The 14,717-nt window shown below is 35.0% G+C and overlaps 1 protein-coding gene across 1 annotated transcript in view; it reads left to right on the top strand.

Moving 5' to 3' along the window:
* Positions 1–14,717, top strand: part of VPS13B (vacuolar protein sorting 13 homolog B (yeast)) — a 542,268-nt gene that overhangs the window by 325,327 nt on the left and 202,224 nt on the right. The window contains exon 17 of the mRNA XM_011966737.1: positions 8,361–8,498. Coding sequence (XP_011822127.1) covers positions 8,361–8,498 — 138 coding nt within the window. The remainder of the gene's footprint in view (positions 1–8,360; positions 8,499–14,717) is intronic.

The following is a 14,717-nucleotide window of genomic DNA, read 5'->3' as shown; positions in this document are numbered from 1 at the left end:
AGAGAAAGGTGATGAGAAGGTTAAATAAGAAATGGCACAACCAGCTGAGGGAAATAATATTATATGAGGAAGGGTATTAGAACAGAAATCAGAAGTCTTGACTTTTAGCCTTGGTTCTAATACCAGAGCTATTTGATGCAAGTAGCTAAATTTCTTGGTGCTTTAGTTTTCTAATCTCTAAAATTGTTTAATAATATCTGCTCTTAGTCGATTATTGGTTAAATCTGAGTTTCAAGTGAGATGATATTTATGAAATTACATGGAAATATGAAACATTATTCAAATATAAGTTGGGACTTCAGTGATTATTAGTATTAAAAGGGAAACTTTCATTTTAGACATGAGGAAAAGATTAGTGCCCTGGCCTTTGTGACTCCCATTGTAATCATCAACATTTACTTAAAACAAGTGAAAATGGGGGGAATCATTTAAAGGCAGTGATTAGCTTTAATGTTACAAAACCCAACTTTGCTTAGAGCAGAAGAGAGGTTTACAATTGGGATTAAGTTGGATATGTGACTTGGACATGTGACTGCATTTTTTTTTTTTTTTCACTGAATAGCACCTTGTGCTTACTTGTGCTGAATTTTAATCAAATGTTGGCCAATAAAATACCTGAAACCCACATTAGAATTTAATATGAAACACCACATTTTAATAAGAAAGAGATCAAGGACAACACAGAGCAGTACAGAATATGAATTAAAAGGAATTCATTGAATCGATATTTCACATATTATCTGCTTGTTAGCATCATTAAGTATAAAGAATACACTTCCTTCTAACAAGATATGAAAGACTTGGTTCTAAAAGTAAGAGCCAGTGGACATTGATGGTCAAATATTCCAGCAGCCAATTTAATCCCTTCCTTTTCCTGTTCCTATGGGCTGCAGACCTGGGGTTTCAAACCAAGAAATCTCTTGCCCTTCCCATCACATCTTATGAGGTGCAGTGTAGGTGCAGAATCGTAGAGCATGTGAAACAGTGCTTGTAGAATTAGCCAAATGCCTGGATATCCACAGGGAGATGGTGGCACTTACCTTGCATCCAGAGCAATTTGGAACTGGTTTCTTGGTTGATTTTTGCTGTCCTCACATTGAATTATTATGATGTTTAATGGATCTAGGTTCCTTCACAATTTAACTTGCAGGCTTTATAGGGGCTTCATGGACTAATTTTGCTTTTGTGGCTACATAAGAAAAAGAAAAAATTAGCCATTTAAATTATAGATCAAAAAGTAAATATAGAAAATATATTTTCTCAAAGTAAATATAGAAAAATGTATGAAACGCAATAAGCTTGTAGCTTGCCTTTTATATGTCCAGTGGTCAAGAGGTGAGTGTTCTAATAATGACCTCTTATTGCAGGGGATTACACTTGAAGCCATGAGCATAGCCAAAACCAATCACAACTTTGGCCTCTGACAGAGGCTGCTTGGCAGCTTTAATAACATCAGTTTCATAGATAGACACAAATAAATGTAGTATGATAGGACTTTCCAAAATGTTGTCCTTTAAATTCTCTGTAAGTTTTATTAAGAAACACCTTTATTTGTTCTTGGCTGGGGATAAAAGGATTAAGCCAGGAAAAAAAAAAAAAACTCTCTAGAAACAACTTGTCTCAATAAATTGAGACACAGGAAGGGAGAGTAAGGAATCTCTAAGCACTCACCTGCAACCCTGACTCCTCTTTAGGTGTTTCCTCGTACCCTACTGGCTAGCTGCTTGATCGTCCTTAAAACAGAAAGCTCTTTGAAATAGAAGTTCTGTCTGTTTGTTTGTTTGTTTTGAGACAGAGTCTGGCTCTGTCACCCAGGCTGAGTGCAGTGGCACGATCTTGGCTCACTGCAACCTCCGCCTGCCGGGTTCACGCCATTCTCCTGACTCAGCCTGCCAAGTAGCTGGGACGACAGGCGCCGGCCTCCACGCGCGGCTAATTTTTTTTTATACTTTTAGTAGAGACGGGGTTTCACCGTGTTAGCCACGATGGTATCGACCTCCTGACCTCATGATCCGCCCGCCTCGGCCTCCAAAAGTTCTGGGATTACAGGCATGAGCCACTGCACCCGGCCTGAAATAGAAGTTCTGGTGTTTACTTGTAAATTATTTTAAAGTCTCGTTTCAGTCCCTTCTTTGTATAAAAGTTGATACACCCAGACACCTTTGGAAAAGGAATCAGCACTCTAACTTCTAGTTTAGAAAATGGAAAGCAGTCTGTTTTGGCTTGCAGATTATTTACTTCCTTGATACAACACTGAATACATAATGAAGTCCAATTACATTGGATACTTCTAAGTGTTATCCACCAGAGACAAAGAGTTTTGCTACTTTTTACAATATGAATAAAGAGCACTGAATCTTAAAAAGCGAAGTGTCATAAAAATCTGTTTATTTCAAAGTAAAATATCTATTATAATAGAGGAGTAGAGTGAGACTTTTAGATCAACATCATTTTCTTCTTTATTCTCCCTTGTCTTCTTCTTTGTGTCCATAAACTGCTGTTGTGTTAAGCGCTCTCTTGGCTGTGGCAGTTGCTGCTATTTTGTATTTCACTGGTGGGAAGGCACAGGGAGTCCTGAGGAGGTGGGTTGGAATTGTTGATGGAATCAGTCGACCCAGTTAGTGATTTGAAGTGACAGCCAGTCTTTGCCTGCTTCCTAGGCTTCCAAACCAAGGTGTCTCCATCCTTCCCATCCTCTGCCCCAGCTGGCCTTGTCAGATGCTTTTCCTCACTATACTATCGCCTACCTGCTTTCAGGTACTGTTGGATTCCAAGCATAGAAGGTTAAAAAGAAGAAGAAGAAAAGAAGTGAGTTCAATTTCAGAGTTTCATTTTGAGTTGGCTGCACTGAATCATGTTGTATTTTACACAATTCAAGTGGTAACCAAAGACATACATAACTCTGTGAATGTTTGCTAAGGGTTAAAAGAAATAGTGAGCAGCACTTCAAAAGACCACTTTTATCAGATTTACTGGAAGCCCTGACAAACAAGTGAAATGAAGGGTTTTTTCTGAAGAAGAGCAAATCTACAAACACAAAGAATATAGTCTTAATCAAGTCTTCATGAAAGTCTTGATTCATCTGGGAACTGAACTGGGGCTTTCTGAATCTTTAGGTATTCCTTATGACATAATATGATGAGATGTGGGGCAGGGGATTAGGATTTTTTGGTTTTGTTTTTCTTTAAGACCTGGTCAACCCAGAAGAAAAACAATTATTACAGCTTTGTCAATACAAATGCCTTATTAAAGTGAGATCAAACTCACTCTGAACCAAATTTATGGCTGTGGGAACCAAATTTATAAACAGAATAAATTTATGTTTGTCATTTATTCTGACATATTTCCTACCTTCTGTTACTCCTCATAAGATAAGACTTTCTCCTGTTTCTTTGGCTTAGGGACAGCAGTGTAAATGTGCTCATCAACATCAGCAGGAGTTTATTATTTTTGAGAGATTCCTATGACTTGAATAAATACAGAAGAGGTCTGAAAGAGCTTCCAATATGAAATAGTTATCTGTTTGTCACTTCATTTACATTATATTCTTAGGCTCCTTTAATCTTAGTTTATCTGGTATATTCCCCAGTGTGTTGACCCTGAAGAATGTGTAATATGAATCCTATATTCTAGACCTGATGATGGAATTAAGGAGAAGTTAAATTGAGGACAGGACAGGAAGACTAGGAGTCATGCCCCTCATCTTCTAGCCATTAGACCATAAGGGACTAAAGGGTGACTTTCAAACTTAAGCCGTTTCTCTGGGATTCTGACACACCTTTCTGCTACTGCAGCTGCTTTCAGAGTTTCATTTTGAGCTGGCTGCACTGAGTCATGTTTTGTATGATTCAAATGATAAACAAAGGCATACTTCCCTCTATCAATGTTAGTGACTACGGGCATATCTGAAGTAGAGAGTTTAGCAAAAACCGGGAAAGGAGCCACCAGACCTGTCCTGAATTAAATTTTCATTAACCATGCAACCTGTATTTTTCTGGATGTTCCTAATTTCAGTTATTCTGTTTTATCAACCCTGTAAATTCAGGCATACTTTAAAAACCAGGTATACTAATATTTTGTTGGGAAATAGTAATTTGGGATTCCTTGGATGGATTTCCTAGACTTTTACAGTTGCTTTAATTTCTAATTTCTGTTGTGCTTTCTGCTATTACCAGTTGGTTTATTGTGTCTCCTATTAAGTCATCTCTCCTGTAATTGTCCAGGATAGACTCCTGAGTTTGGTGCCAGATAGTCAGGTCCTCTAACTTGTGCCAAAAGAGAGGCAACTGCACAAAACCCACTTCACTTACTTGGAAAACTCTTATCTACATTATCAGACTTTGCTATTCCCCCAGTTTATACCTTGAGAGAAGGGCATCAAATACCTACTGAAGTGTTTTTTCTTTTTCCCTTTAATTTTTTATAAATGCTTGGTAAATAGTGCTATTTTGTCTTTAAGTCCTGAATAATTTATATGTCAGCATATGTTTAGGATCATCCTAGAGATGATCATTCAACAGTACTTTAAAAACGTGCATATGTGTGTGTATGTATGCAGATAGATTTTTTTACATTTGAATTTACTGAATCTGTGTCCTATTTCTTTATTCACCGATCAATACATTTTTAAGCTCTTCTCTTTCAGTGTATGACAGTCACACCATTCTCTTTATGAGCAGCATAGTATTCTATGCAGCATTTATGGTGCATTCATAATTTATTTTATATTTATCTATAGATAGATATTTAGTTTAACATTTCCCAAATTGTTAATATTTCAAATGATGTTGCAGTCAACTTCTTTGGACACTTACTTATATATTCTTAAGTGTTTCTTTAAGGTACAGTCCTACAGATGGCCTTTCTGATTCCAAGGACATGTACATTTATAATTTTGATAAACATTCATTGTCAGGCTTCTCCTCTGCTCATGCAAAAATACTGCATGTATACCCTTATCAACCATCCATGGGAGAATTTGTTTCTTCTCCTTCTCCCCCAATATAAGATATTATCAATTTTTTAAATTTATGCTAATCTGATGGATGAAAAATTGTATTTCTTGTTTTAATTTGTATATCCCCGATTAAGAGCGAAGCTGAGCAGAGTTTTCCTATTTTTCATAAGGCAGTGCTCTCTAGGAGGATTCAACAGCTAAAGGTAAAAACAAAAGCTTAAAAATGCTTTAAGAAACTAGGAACATATATAATTACCTAGGAATAAATTCATAAAGTAAAAGTTAACAGATTTTTTTACCATATGTGTTTAAAAAGTATGCATGCAAAAAGCATCAGAATACAGTTAAATGGCTGCCTCTTTACATGAGGAAGGCTTTGCTAAATAAGGCAAACAAAACACTAATACTCAAAATATATAAGGAGCTCCTACAAATCAGTAAGAAAAAGAACTCAAGAGAAAAATGTGTAAATAAATTCTTTGTAGATGAGGAATCCTGAATGGCCAATGAATGAAAATGCTTAACCTGCTTGCTTTTTTCCCCCTATTAATAATATAAAATAACTGTCTTATGTCAACCATATAGATCTTCTTGATTCTCTTAAATAATTATACAGATTATTTGTTTATTTAAACATTAATCTGTTGCTGGATATGTAGGTTGTTCTCTATTTTTGCTATGGTAATTCTCCAGTATGTTTATTTACACACTTCTTATTTGGATTAAATTCCTACACATTAATTTCCTAGGTCAAGTGATATACACATTTAAAATCTGTTATGTATTATAAAATGGAATTAATGAGAGTGGACCTCTCATCACAAACTACCAATACAGGCATTATCGGGTGTTTTTTGTTGTTGTTGTTCTTGTTGTGGTTTCTGTTTTTGTTTTTATTTGAGACAGGATCACACTCTATCACTCAGACTGGAGTGCAGTGGCACAGTCACAGCTCACTGCAGCCTCAACCTCCCAGGCTCTGGTGATCCTTCCACTTTATCCTCTCAAGTAGCTGCTACTACGGGGACTACAGGCATGGGCACGCGCCACCACGCCCAGCTAAATTTTTTTGTATTTTTTTGTAGAACTGGGGTTTCACCACATCACCCAGGCTGATCTCAAACTCCTGGGTTCAAGCAATCTGCTCACCTCGGCCTTCCAAAGTGCTAGGATTACAGACCCATTGTCAGTTTTTTTAGTCTTAGCCTGTCTGATAGGTGAAAATTTCTACCTTATTTGAAAATATTTGTTTCTTTAATTATTAAGATTTAGTATCTTTTAATGTTTGTATTTTTTAAATGTTTGTATGCCGTTTGATTTTGTTTACTGTTTTGTTTAGTAATTTTCATTTATTGGTTTATTCTATCCACTGGTTTTTCTGTTGGTACCTACATTGAATATGTGAACTCTTTATATATAAATGGTATCCCTTTTCTTTTACTGTCACCTACGTTACAACTTCATCTTTTTGTCATTTAACTTTTTACTCTGTTCTTGGTGTTCTTTGACAAAAGTTTTGTGTGGTCACATATGTCAGCCTTATGTTTTTTAGTTTTGGTGTCTTATTGTTATTATTGTTGATATACAATAGGATAGTTAATGCACATTCCCTCAGTATGCATTATTTTGCTACTTGGAATCTTTATTTCTAGAAAAATGTAGAAAGTTGATTAAATATGCCACAAGGATAACAATTCTCAGCGCCATGTAAGTTTGAATATGCAGTTACTGTAACTTGTTTTACTTACCCTAAGTCTTACTTGCCAGTTTTTATATATCATATTAATATTTCTACATCAATTTAATCATCTCTGTTCATTATTGTGTTATTTATATCTTTTAAGATCTGTGTTTTCTGTTAGATCATTGTTTTACCTGCACATTGTATTCTCTTCAAAATGATGAGTTATGTCTCCTTGTTTAGCTCTATATGGTACTACTTACCTGATAATAACCACTTTTGATGATAGCTGCAGTGGTGGGACCCAAAATAGATGCACAGGTCCTAGCAGGTTATATAGCTCCTACAAACTGATTCTAGATCCTACCAGCAAAGACTTTTTAATCATCCTTTCACCAGACTTGACTATTATATTTAAAAGAGAGAATAGCACAGTGTTACTATGCAATGGATCTACTATGCATATTCTCACTGCTTTAAAAATCACTGATGATATAAAAAGAGAAGAGTGCACTAGCTTAGTGTTTGATCTTGACCACATAGATCTAACATCATGATCAAGTGCTTTCAGCATTTTCTTTGAAATCACATAAGGTTCATATGTGCCAAATTTCATAAGGATCACATGATAAGGTCAAGAAATACAAATTCCAAAGCAGAATTTATATGCCCACTTCACATATGACAGCGATACTAAATAACCATATGTTGAATATAATACACTGTATGTAAATGCTGTTCTTGAAAGCAGTCCAATCAATAAAACCTAAAATAAATAATACTTTAATAACACATTTCAAATAGACTGAAAATGGAATAGATGGACTCTATGGCAAGAACATCGCTATAAAACTGACATTCAGAGACCATTAAAACACAGAGAGTAAAACAATCATGAAACTAAAGAAAAACTGTGAATATTTAGAAGTTTTTTAAAAGCGTACTACACTGTACGCCAAGATACAGCAGTCGTTTTTATTTAAAGAGCTATTTCAATAAAAGCTGTGGATTCCTGAGTATTAAAAAGCAAATTCAGTTTGCCACAACCAATAACCAAAAATACTTTTAAAAAAATATACAATATTACCCAGATTTTTAAAATACATAGTATTAAACAGAAAAAAAGTCAAAACAGAAAAAGCTCATTTTCATTATAATTAGGATTATTAAGAGACTGACCAATTTTATCATTAAAGAAGGTTATAGGAAAGCTACTGAGGTTAACTTCAAAGGCCTAGCAGTAAAAAGTGATTGTAATGTCAATAAAACTCTGAAACAGATCAAATACCCCCTAAGTAGTACTAATCTACTGTATCTTTGAAAATGTATATGCTTTTTTTTAAGCTGACAAAATTACCCTTTTTTCATTTAATTTGTTTTTAATATCACATTTTAAAAAATATCCAACTATTAAACTGTTAACAGCAGCTCAGAATACAGAAACTTTACCTTCCCTCATTCATAATATGAATTCAGATTTGAACATTTTTTTTTCCTCTTTGTCCTAGTTCTGGAAAACATGGTTTTGTCATCCCAAATTGTACAGTGATAGTTTATATTTTTCAACACGAGTGCTTGTTTATGTGTACAAACAAATGAAACAATGAAGCTTGCATACAATTATTTAACCAGTTTTCTCTCATTTATTAACTCAAACTCATACATGAAAATGAGATGTTTGTGATGTGATTGATGTTTTTCATTTCAATTTTGTCACTTTAGATCCTGGGAAGACTCTGCCTGAAGCCCTTGATTATTGCACTGTTTGGCTACAAACAGTGCCTGGAGAAATAGACAGCAAAAGTGGTATTCCACCTTCCTTTATAACACTACAGATTAAAGACTTTCTGAATGGACCAGGTAAGAAAGTCATAAAATTTACATGTGTGTACATTTTTTATGTGAATATATTAACATGTATATAGGATCTGTTAGTACTCTTGACATTCCATGCAAAAAATGAATACTTCACTTTTTCCCAGAGGTGTATGCTTTTCAGGCTGCCGATTTTAGAGATCAACAGGCAAATATAAGTATGCATTAAGAATTACCTTCAGTCTGACAAGAAGGTAGTTATCAATTAAAGAGCAGTTGACTGGAAGCCAAAGCCCCAATATTTTATTTCTACCTTTTCTATTAATTAACTGTATGATCTTAAGTGATTGATCTAATCTTCTATACTTCAGTTTTCTTACCTGTATATGAAGAGGATAGACTGGATGGATGAATGGAAGGAAACATGATATATATACATAAGACAGTATACATAGTTTAGATTTGATAGTTAAATGTACCTGTTTCACATGCTTAGCAAAGTGCTTGAGACATAGTAACTACTCAGTTTTAGATACAGATATCAAAATTTTTTGAGAGCTAATTATGTCCCAGGCACTATGCATTTTAGGAGTATGCACTATAGTTATTCCTATTTTATGAATAAGGAAGCTAAGACTTAGAAAAGTGAAGTAAATTGCCTAAGGTCATAGTGACAGAGGAGCCATTCAAACCTAAGTTTTTATGACTCCAAAGAGTAGAACTTAACTTCTGTACTACACTAATTTGGGCATAACTAAAGATTTTTTCTTTATTCCTTGATCTTCCTCCTCTGTCTTTTCTTCCTTCATCTCATGTTCTTCCCCCTCTTCTGTTATTTCTCCCTCACTCCATATAGTCTTAGCTATTTATTTAACAAAAATTATTGCATTTCACTTTTTGTTTTGTTATTTTATACTTATAGTGCTTCAGAGTGTTACCCACGAAATGAGTATTAGTTTCTTCATTAAGAATTTTATTTCATTTTATTTTTTATTTATTTATTTTTTTGAGATCATCTTGCTCTGTCACCCAGGCCAAAGTACAGTGGTGCAATCATAGCTCACTGTAGCCTCAATCTCTTGGGCTCCAGCAGAAGTATAGTGGTGCAATCATATCTCACTGTAGCCTCAATCTCCTGGGCTCCAGCAGAAGTATAGTGGTGCAATCATATCTCACTATAGCCTCAATCTCTGGGCTCCAGCAATTCTCCTGCTTCAGCCTCCCAAGTAGCTGGGACTACAGGTGTGTTCCACTACGCCCAACTAGTTTGTTTTTTGTTTTTTGTTTTTTTTTAATAGAGATGAGGTCTCACTATGTTGCCCAGGCTGGTCCTGAACTCCTGGACTCAAGCAATCCTCCTTCTCAGCTTCCTAATGTGCTGGGATTACAGGTGTGAACCACTGCTCCTGGCCATTAAGAATTTAAAATAGGCTGGGCACAGTGGCTTACACCTGTAATCCCAGCATTTTGGGAGGCTGAGACGGACAGATCACTTGAGGCCAAGAATTCCACATCAGCCAAGCCAACATGGTGAAACCCTGTCTCTACTAAAAATAAAAATAAACATAAAAAATTAACTGGCCATGGTGGCACGTACCTGTAGTTCCAGCTACTCCGGAGGCTGAGGCACAAGAATTGCTTGAACTGGGAGGCAGAGGTTGCAGTGAGATGAGATCGCACCACTGCGCTCCAGCTTGGGCAACAGAGCAAGACTCTATCTCAAAAAAAAGAAAAGAATTTAAAACGATGATTTTACAGGTGTCTTAAGATCTCTAGCAATACCCCGCAAGGCATGAATTTTAAGGAAGGAAAAATATTTATATATAGACTTTGTTGAGTATATGTGTTGTGGCATGCTAGTGTACTTATGATCCATACTACAGATGGAGAAAGCCAGTCATGGATTAAACAGAGACTGAAACCATCTCCACTGACCTTGTCACTGGGGCCCCATTCTTCTTCAGCGTATTTTTCTAGTGCTGGGATTGTAAAGGTGTAGAAGTATGAAGAACTATTTCTAATCTTGATAAACTCTAGATATGGTTTTAAATACATGAAGGAAAGCAAGAAACTGAAGGATAAGCAAGTCGTTAAAGTGTAGGAAGAACCCTTTGGAGTGAGGTAATAGACTGGAGAAGTGTGAGTCCTAGTATTTGGTTAGTGAGCATGAAGTACCATATTTCATTCCATCTAAGCCACTATCAATTGTAGAAAAACATTCTGTGTATCACTAAAAATGAAAAAAAAAACATATGCTATTTACACTGTGATACAGTGCCTTTTTATTACATCAGTGTGAAGACAATTTCTGATTTCAGAGTTGTTCACACATGAAAGACCGAACACAATAAAATAGATGCAATAGGGTAAAAACATGTTAGTTCATGGAAAAGTGACAGGGGAAACTTGGATTTACTTATTTCTCAGTTTTAGTTTCACATTCGTTTTATTTTTAGGCACAGTCACGTTGCTCATTTTGGCTAGAAAATTATCTTGTAGTTTACATTTGATTGATTTGTTTGTTAAAAAAATGGAATTTGAAAGTTGATGGTAAATTAGATACAATATTTTCAAGGCAACCAAATAAATTGAATTTTAAGACAAATGCCAATGAATAAATGAAAAATTATGTATTTACAATTCTGGCATTTAACGTGACTCAGTAGTAGAAATGTGATTTTTTTTTTTTTTTTTTTTTTTTTTGAGTTGCAGTCTCTGTTGCCCGGCTGGAGTGCAGTGGTGTGATCTCGGCTCACCGCAACCTCTACCTCCCAGGTTCAAGCAATTCTTCTGCCTCAGCCTCCCTAGTAGCTGGGACTACAGGCACACACCATCACACCTGGCTAATTTTTGTATTTTTAGTAGAGGTTGGGTTTCACCATATTGGCCAGGCTAGTCTCTAACTCCTGACTTCGTGATCCGCGCACCTTGGCCTCCCAAAGTGCCAGGATTACAGGCGTGAGCCACCGTGCCTGGCCAGAAATGTACTTTTTAAAGTAGTTGTACTTTTGTGTTTCTTAAAATACTTTTCAAAGGTGGGAATTAAATATATACAATTTCTGATTTTATGTCCATGCTATAATACTGATAATATATTTGGAGATTTAAACTTTTAAGTAAATGAATTGAAATAGTTATTTTACAGCAGCACTTCTCAAACTTGATTCTGCATTTGAAACTTCCCTGGGGAGTTTGTTAAAATGCAAATGGTGATTTAATAATTCTAGAAGGTTGGGCTTGAAAGTCATGTCTAAAAAGCTCCCAGATAGAGTAGATGCTGTTGGTCTGGTACTGTAGTTTTTGTAGCAAGTTTTATATGGCTCTTACCAAAATTCTTTTTAAAAAAATATACATATGACTTATCATATATGATTTTTGTTTTTAGTATCAGTCTTTGAGAGCCAAACCACAGATATTTTGGGGAAGAGGACAGGGCAATGATAAAGAAAGATGAGTGGTTTTTAGAATGGTGCTTTGATTATGGAAAATCGAATATAATATCCAATGGATGATTTAAGTTCTTCAAAGTCTAAAACATTTTAAACAAAAGTACATTTCTTTTATTTCAGGGAAGATTAGTTTAAATGATATATCAGCTGTGTGTGACTTCCTCTAAAACAGTAACCTAACAGCCTTTAACTGCTCCAGAATTTACTAGCTTAGACAAAAATTTTCCTACTGTAAGCAATTTGTGATTTAGAGTAGATAAGTAGATGTTATTTCATAGAGTAATTATATTATCTCACTACACAGCCAGATTGGCATGCTACTACATTAATTTAGGAATCAAATGGCTATAGAAGATAGTGAGACTTGAATACCACTAATTAAATGGGAATAACAGGACACATTAAAACAGCTTTTACTATATGAATGTATTATTTTATAGATTTTGACAACTCAAGGAAATTATATTTTTTCCAGCTCCTAGGGAGGATACTATGAGGAATATCATTTATGTTGAGATTGCGCAAACAAATTCCAGCTTTATAATGTTCCCTAATAACATTCCTTTTCCTTGAAGAAAAAGCATTACAAAAAAATAATAAAAGCACTACAAGTAATACTTTTAGTTTTTAGGTAATGTCATTGTGTTATCATTAGAAATCTTTAGCTACTATTATGTTTTAATCTGTATGCATATCTATTTAAGTATCATTCCAGAGAATGTCTTGAACTATATTACTAATTTCCATTTATTTTTTCTTGCTCTTTAATGAAAGGTATAGTAACAATGAAAGTTATGACCCTGAATTAACCAGGCATGGTGGTATGTGCCTGTAGTCCTTGCTACTCAGAAAGGCGAGATTGCTTGAGCCCAGGAGGTAAAGGCTGAAGTAAGCTATAATCACACTACTGCACTCCAGTTTGGGCAACGGAGTGAGACCCTGTCTCAAAAAAAAAAAAAAGTTACAACCCTTAAAGGTAGAGGGAATACTGATTATAACTGTCTAACCTTAAGCTTTCTTCAAAAAGATGTAAACTTCACAGCTTTTGAAATTTAGCCTTTTAGATTTATTTTGTAGGGATTATTTTCTCTAAACAAGGTGATACAAATGCTGCTCTTTAGCACTTGTTTTTAGAAAAATAATGTGGAGTTCTTGAGTATTCCCCTATTTCATCTGTTCACCTAATGGTACCTTAATAGAGCAAATGGTAGGTCCCAACTTCTACATCAAAAACCCTTTCAAAGCGCTCCCAACCCCCCACCTTTTCCCCCTTGTACCCATTAGCAAGGTCAGTGGCTTGGAGAAACCTGGAAAACAGCAGCTACCAGAAACCCACTAGAATAATATCTCCAGCAGGTGATAGATTAGTTGGAACAAATTGGAACCATTGCAGTTCAGCAATCCTGGTTTCTTTCAAGCTGTTTTTAAAATGTCGTCATTTTAGTACACAATCTAAACCCTGCGGAACAGTCCACAGCAGGTTAATTTGAATCATATGATGTGTCACTGCCCTCAGCTGACATGAGCTCTATTCCATGTGTGAAGCCATAATAAATCCATTCCCAACCGAGGAAAATTCCCCGTGAGAAGGTGAACTATTCCAGGCCTCACACTGGCATGCTAGCCCTCCGTAATTGAAAGCAGGGCCACCTGTTCCCAGCACAGTTAGCCTATAGAAAAAAATTAACATTAGATCAGATACTTCTTATATTGAAAAATCAATCATACTTCTTGCAAATTCAAATTCAGCTGTGAAGTGTTTGGTATGACATCATACAGAAATGTAGGAATGTGCCCACTTGATCCCATTTTAAAAGTTTTGTTAACCATAGGATTCCTTAACTTTGAAATGCGATTTTTTTTTTAATTTAATGAGAGCTGACACGTGAGAAGAAGAACTGGAAAGGGTGCAGATTTTTCTAATTAACTCAGGGTTATTTGCGAAAACATTTGAGCCCTCTGGTATTTTTTTTATTGTTCTTTCACAAATTTTTGAGCCACTGTCATTGTAGCCATGAAATGACATTTAAATGACAACAAAGAACAAAAATGCCACATTAGGAAAACATTCCCAAGTCATTTATATTTTATTATAAATTAATGCTTAGCATGCCACATTCATCATATAATTTAAATAACATGGTTATATCAAACACAAAACAATTAATGCAATTTCACATTTCTTTTAGTGTATTATACATAGGGTCTGTATTTGAAATGCATGGCCACTGGTCTTTTTCTCCTAATAGAATCACTTCTTTAGTTTCACCTTGTTTAACTCATTCATTAATTTACCTGTGTAGTTTTCAGTGTTTCTGATTTCATTCTGGCTTCGAATTGGTTTCATCTCTGGTTTTATTTTATTTTGATTTTAAAAACCTGTTGAATTGATTATAATCTTGTTTTGAAGACAGTTTTCTCCTTATATTGTATGGATTAATGTAACTGTTTTATAGGTTACAATGATTTTCATTTCTACTTTAAAATAATTCCTAAACATCCTTAAACAATTCCATTTCCACAGACTGCTCTGATTTGAATGAAAATTTGTACTTAAATGCTGTAAAATAGTAAAAGAGTTCTTAGGTACAGTAACACACCATTCGAGTAAGTTTGTTTATATGAATATAAAGTAGAAATTTTAGGTTGTTTACCCTCAAATAGATGTATTTTTTAAGTGTTTTTACCTTTCTTGGTTAACCCTGCTTTTATATTATCACTGAATTTATTACTCAGTGGGGATCAATTCAGACATATCTGAAGGTAACTGATTCCAGAGGATTAAGATACCTGGAAAAGATTAATCAAATAGTGT

This window comes from Mandrillus leucophaeus, unplaced genomic scaffold (assembly GCF_000951045.1).
Source record: "Mandrillus leucophaeus isolate KB7577 unplaced genomic scaffold, Mleu.le_1.0 Scaffold770, whole genome shotgun sequence".
Taxonomy (NCBI): domain Eukaryota; kingdom Metazoa; phylum Chordata; class Mammalia; order Primates; family Cercopithecidae; genus Mandrillus; species Mandrillus leucophaeus.
This window is presented reverse-complemented; position numbering and strand designations above follow the sequence as displayed.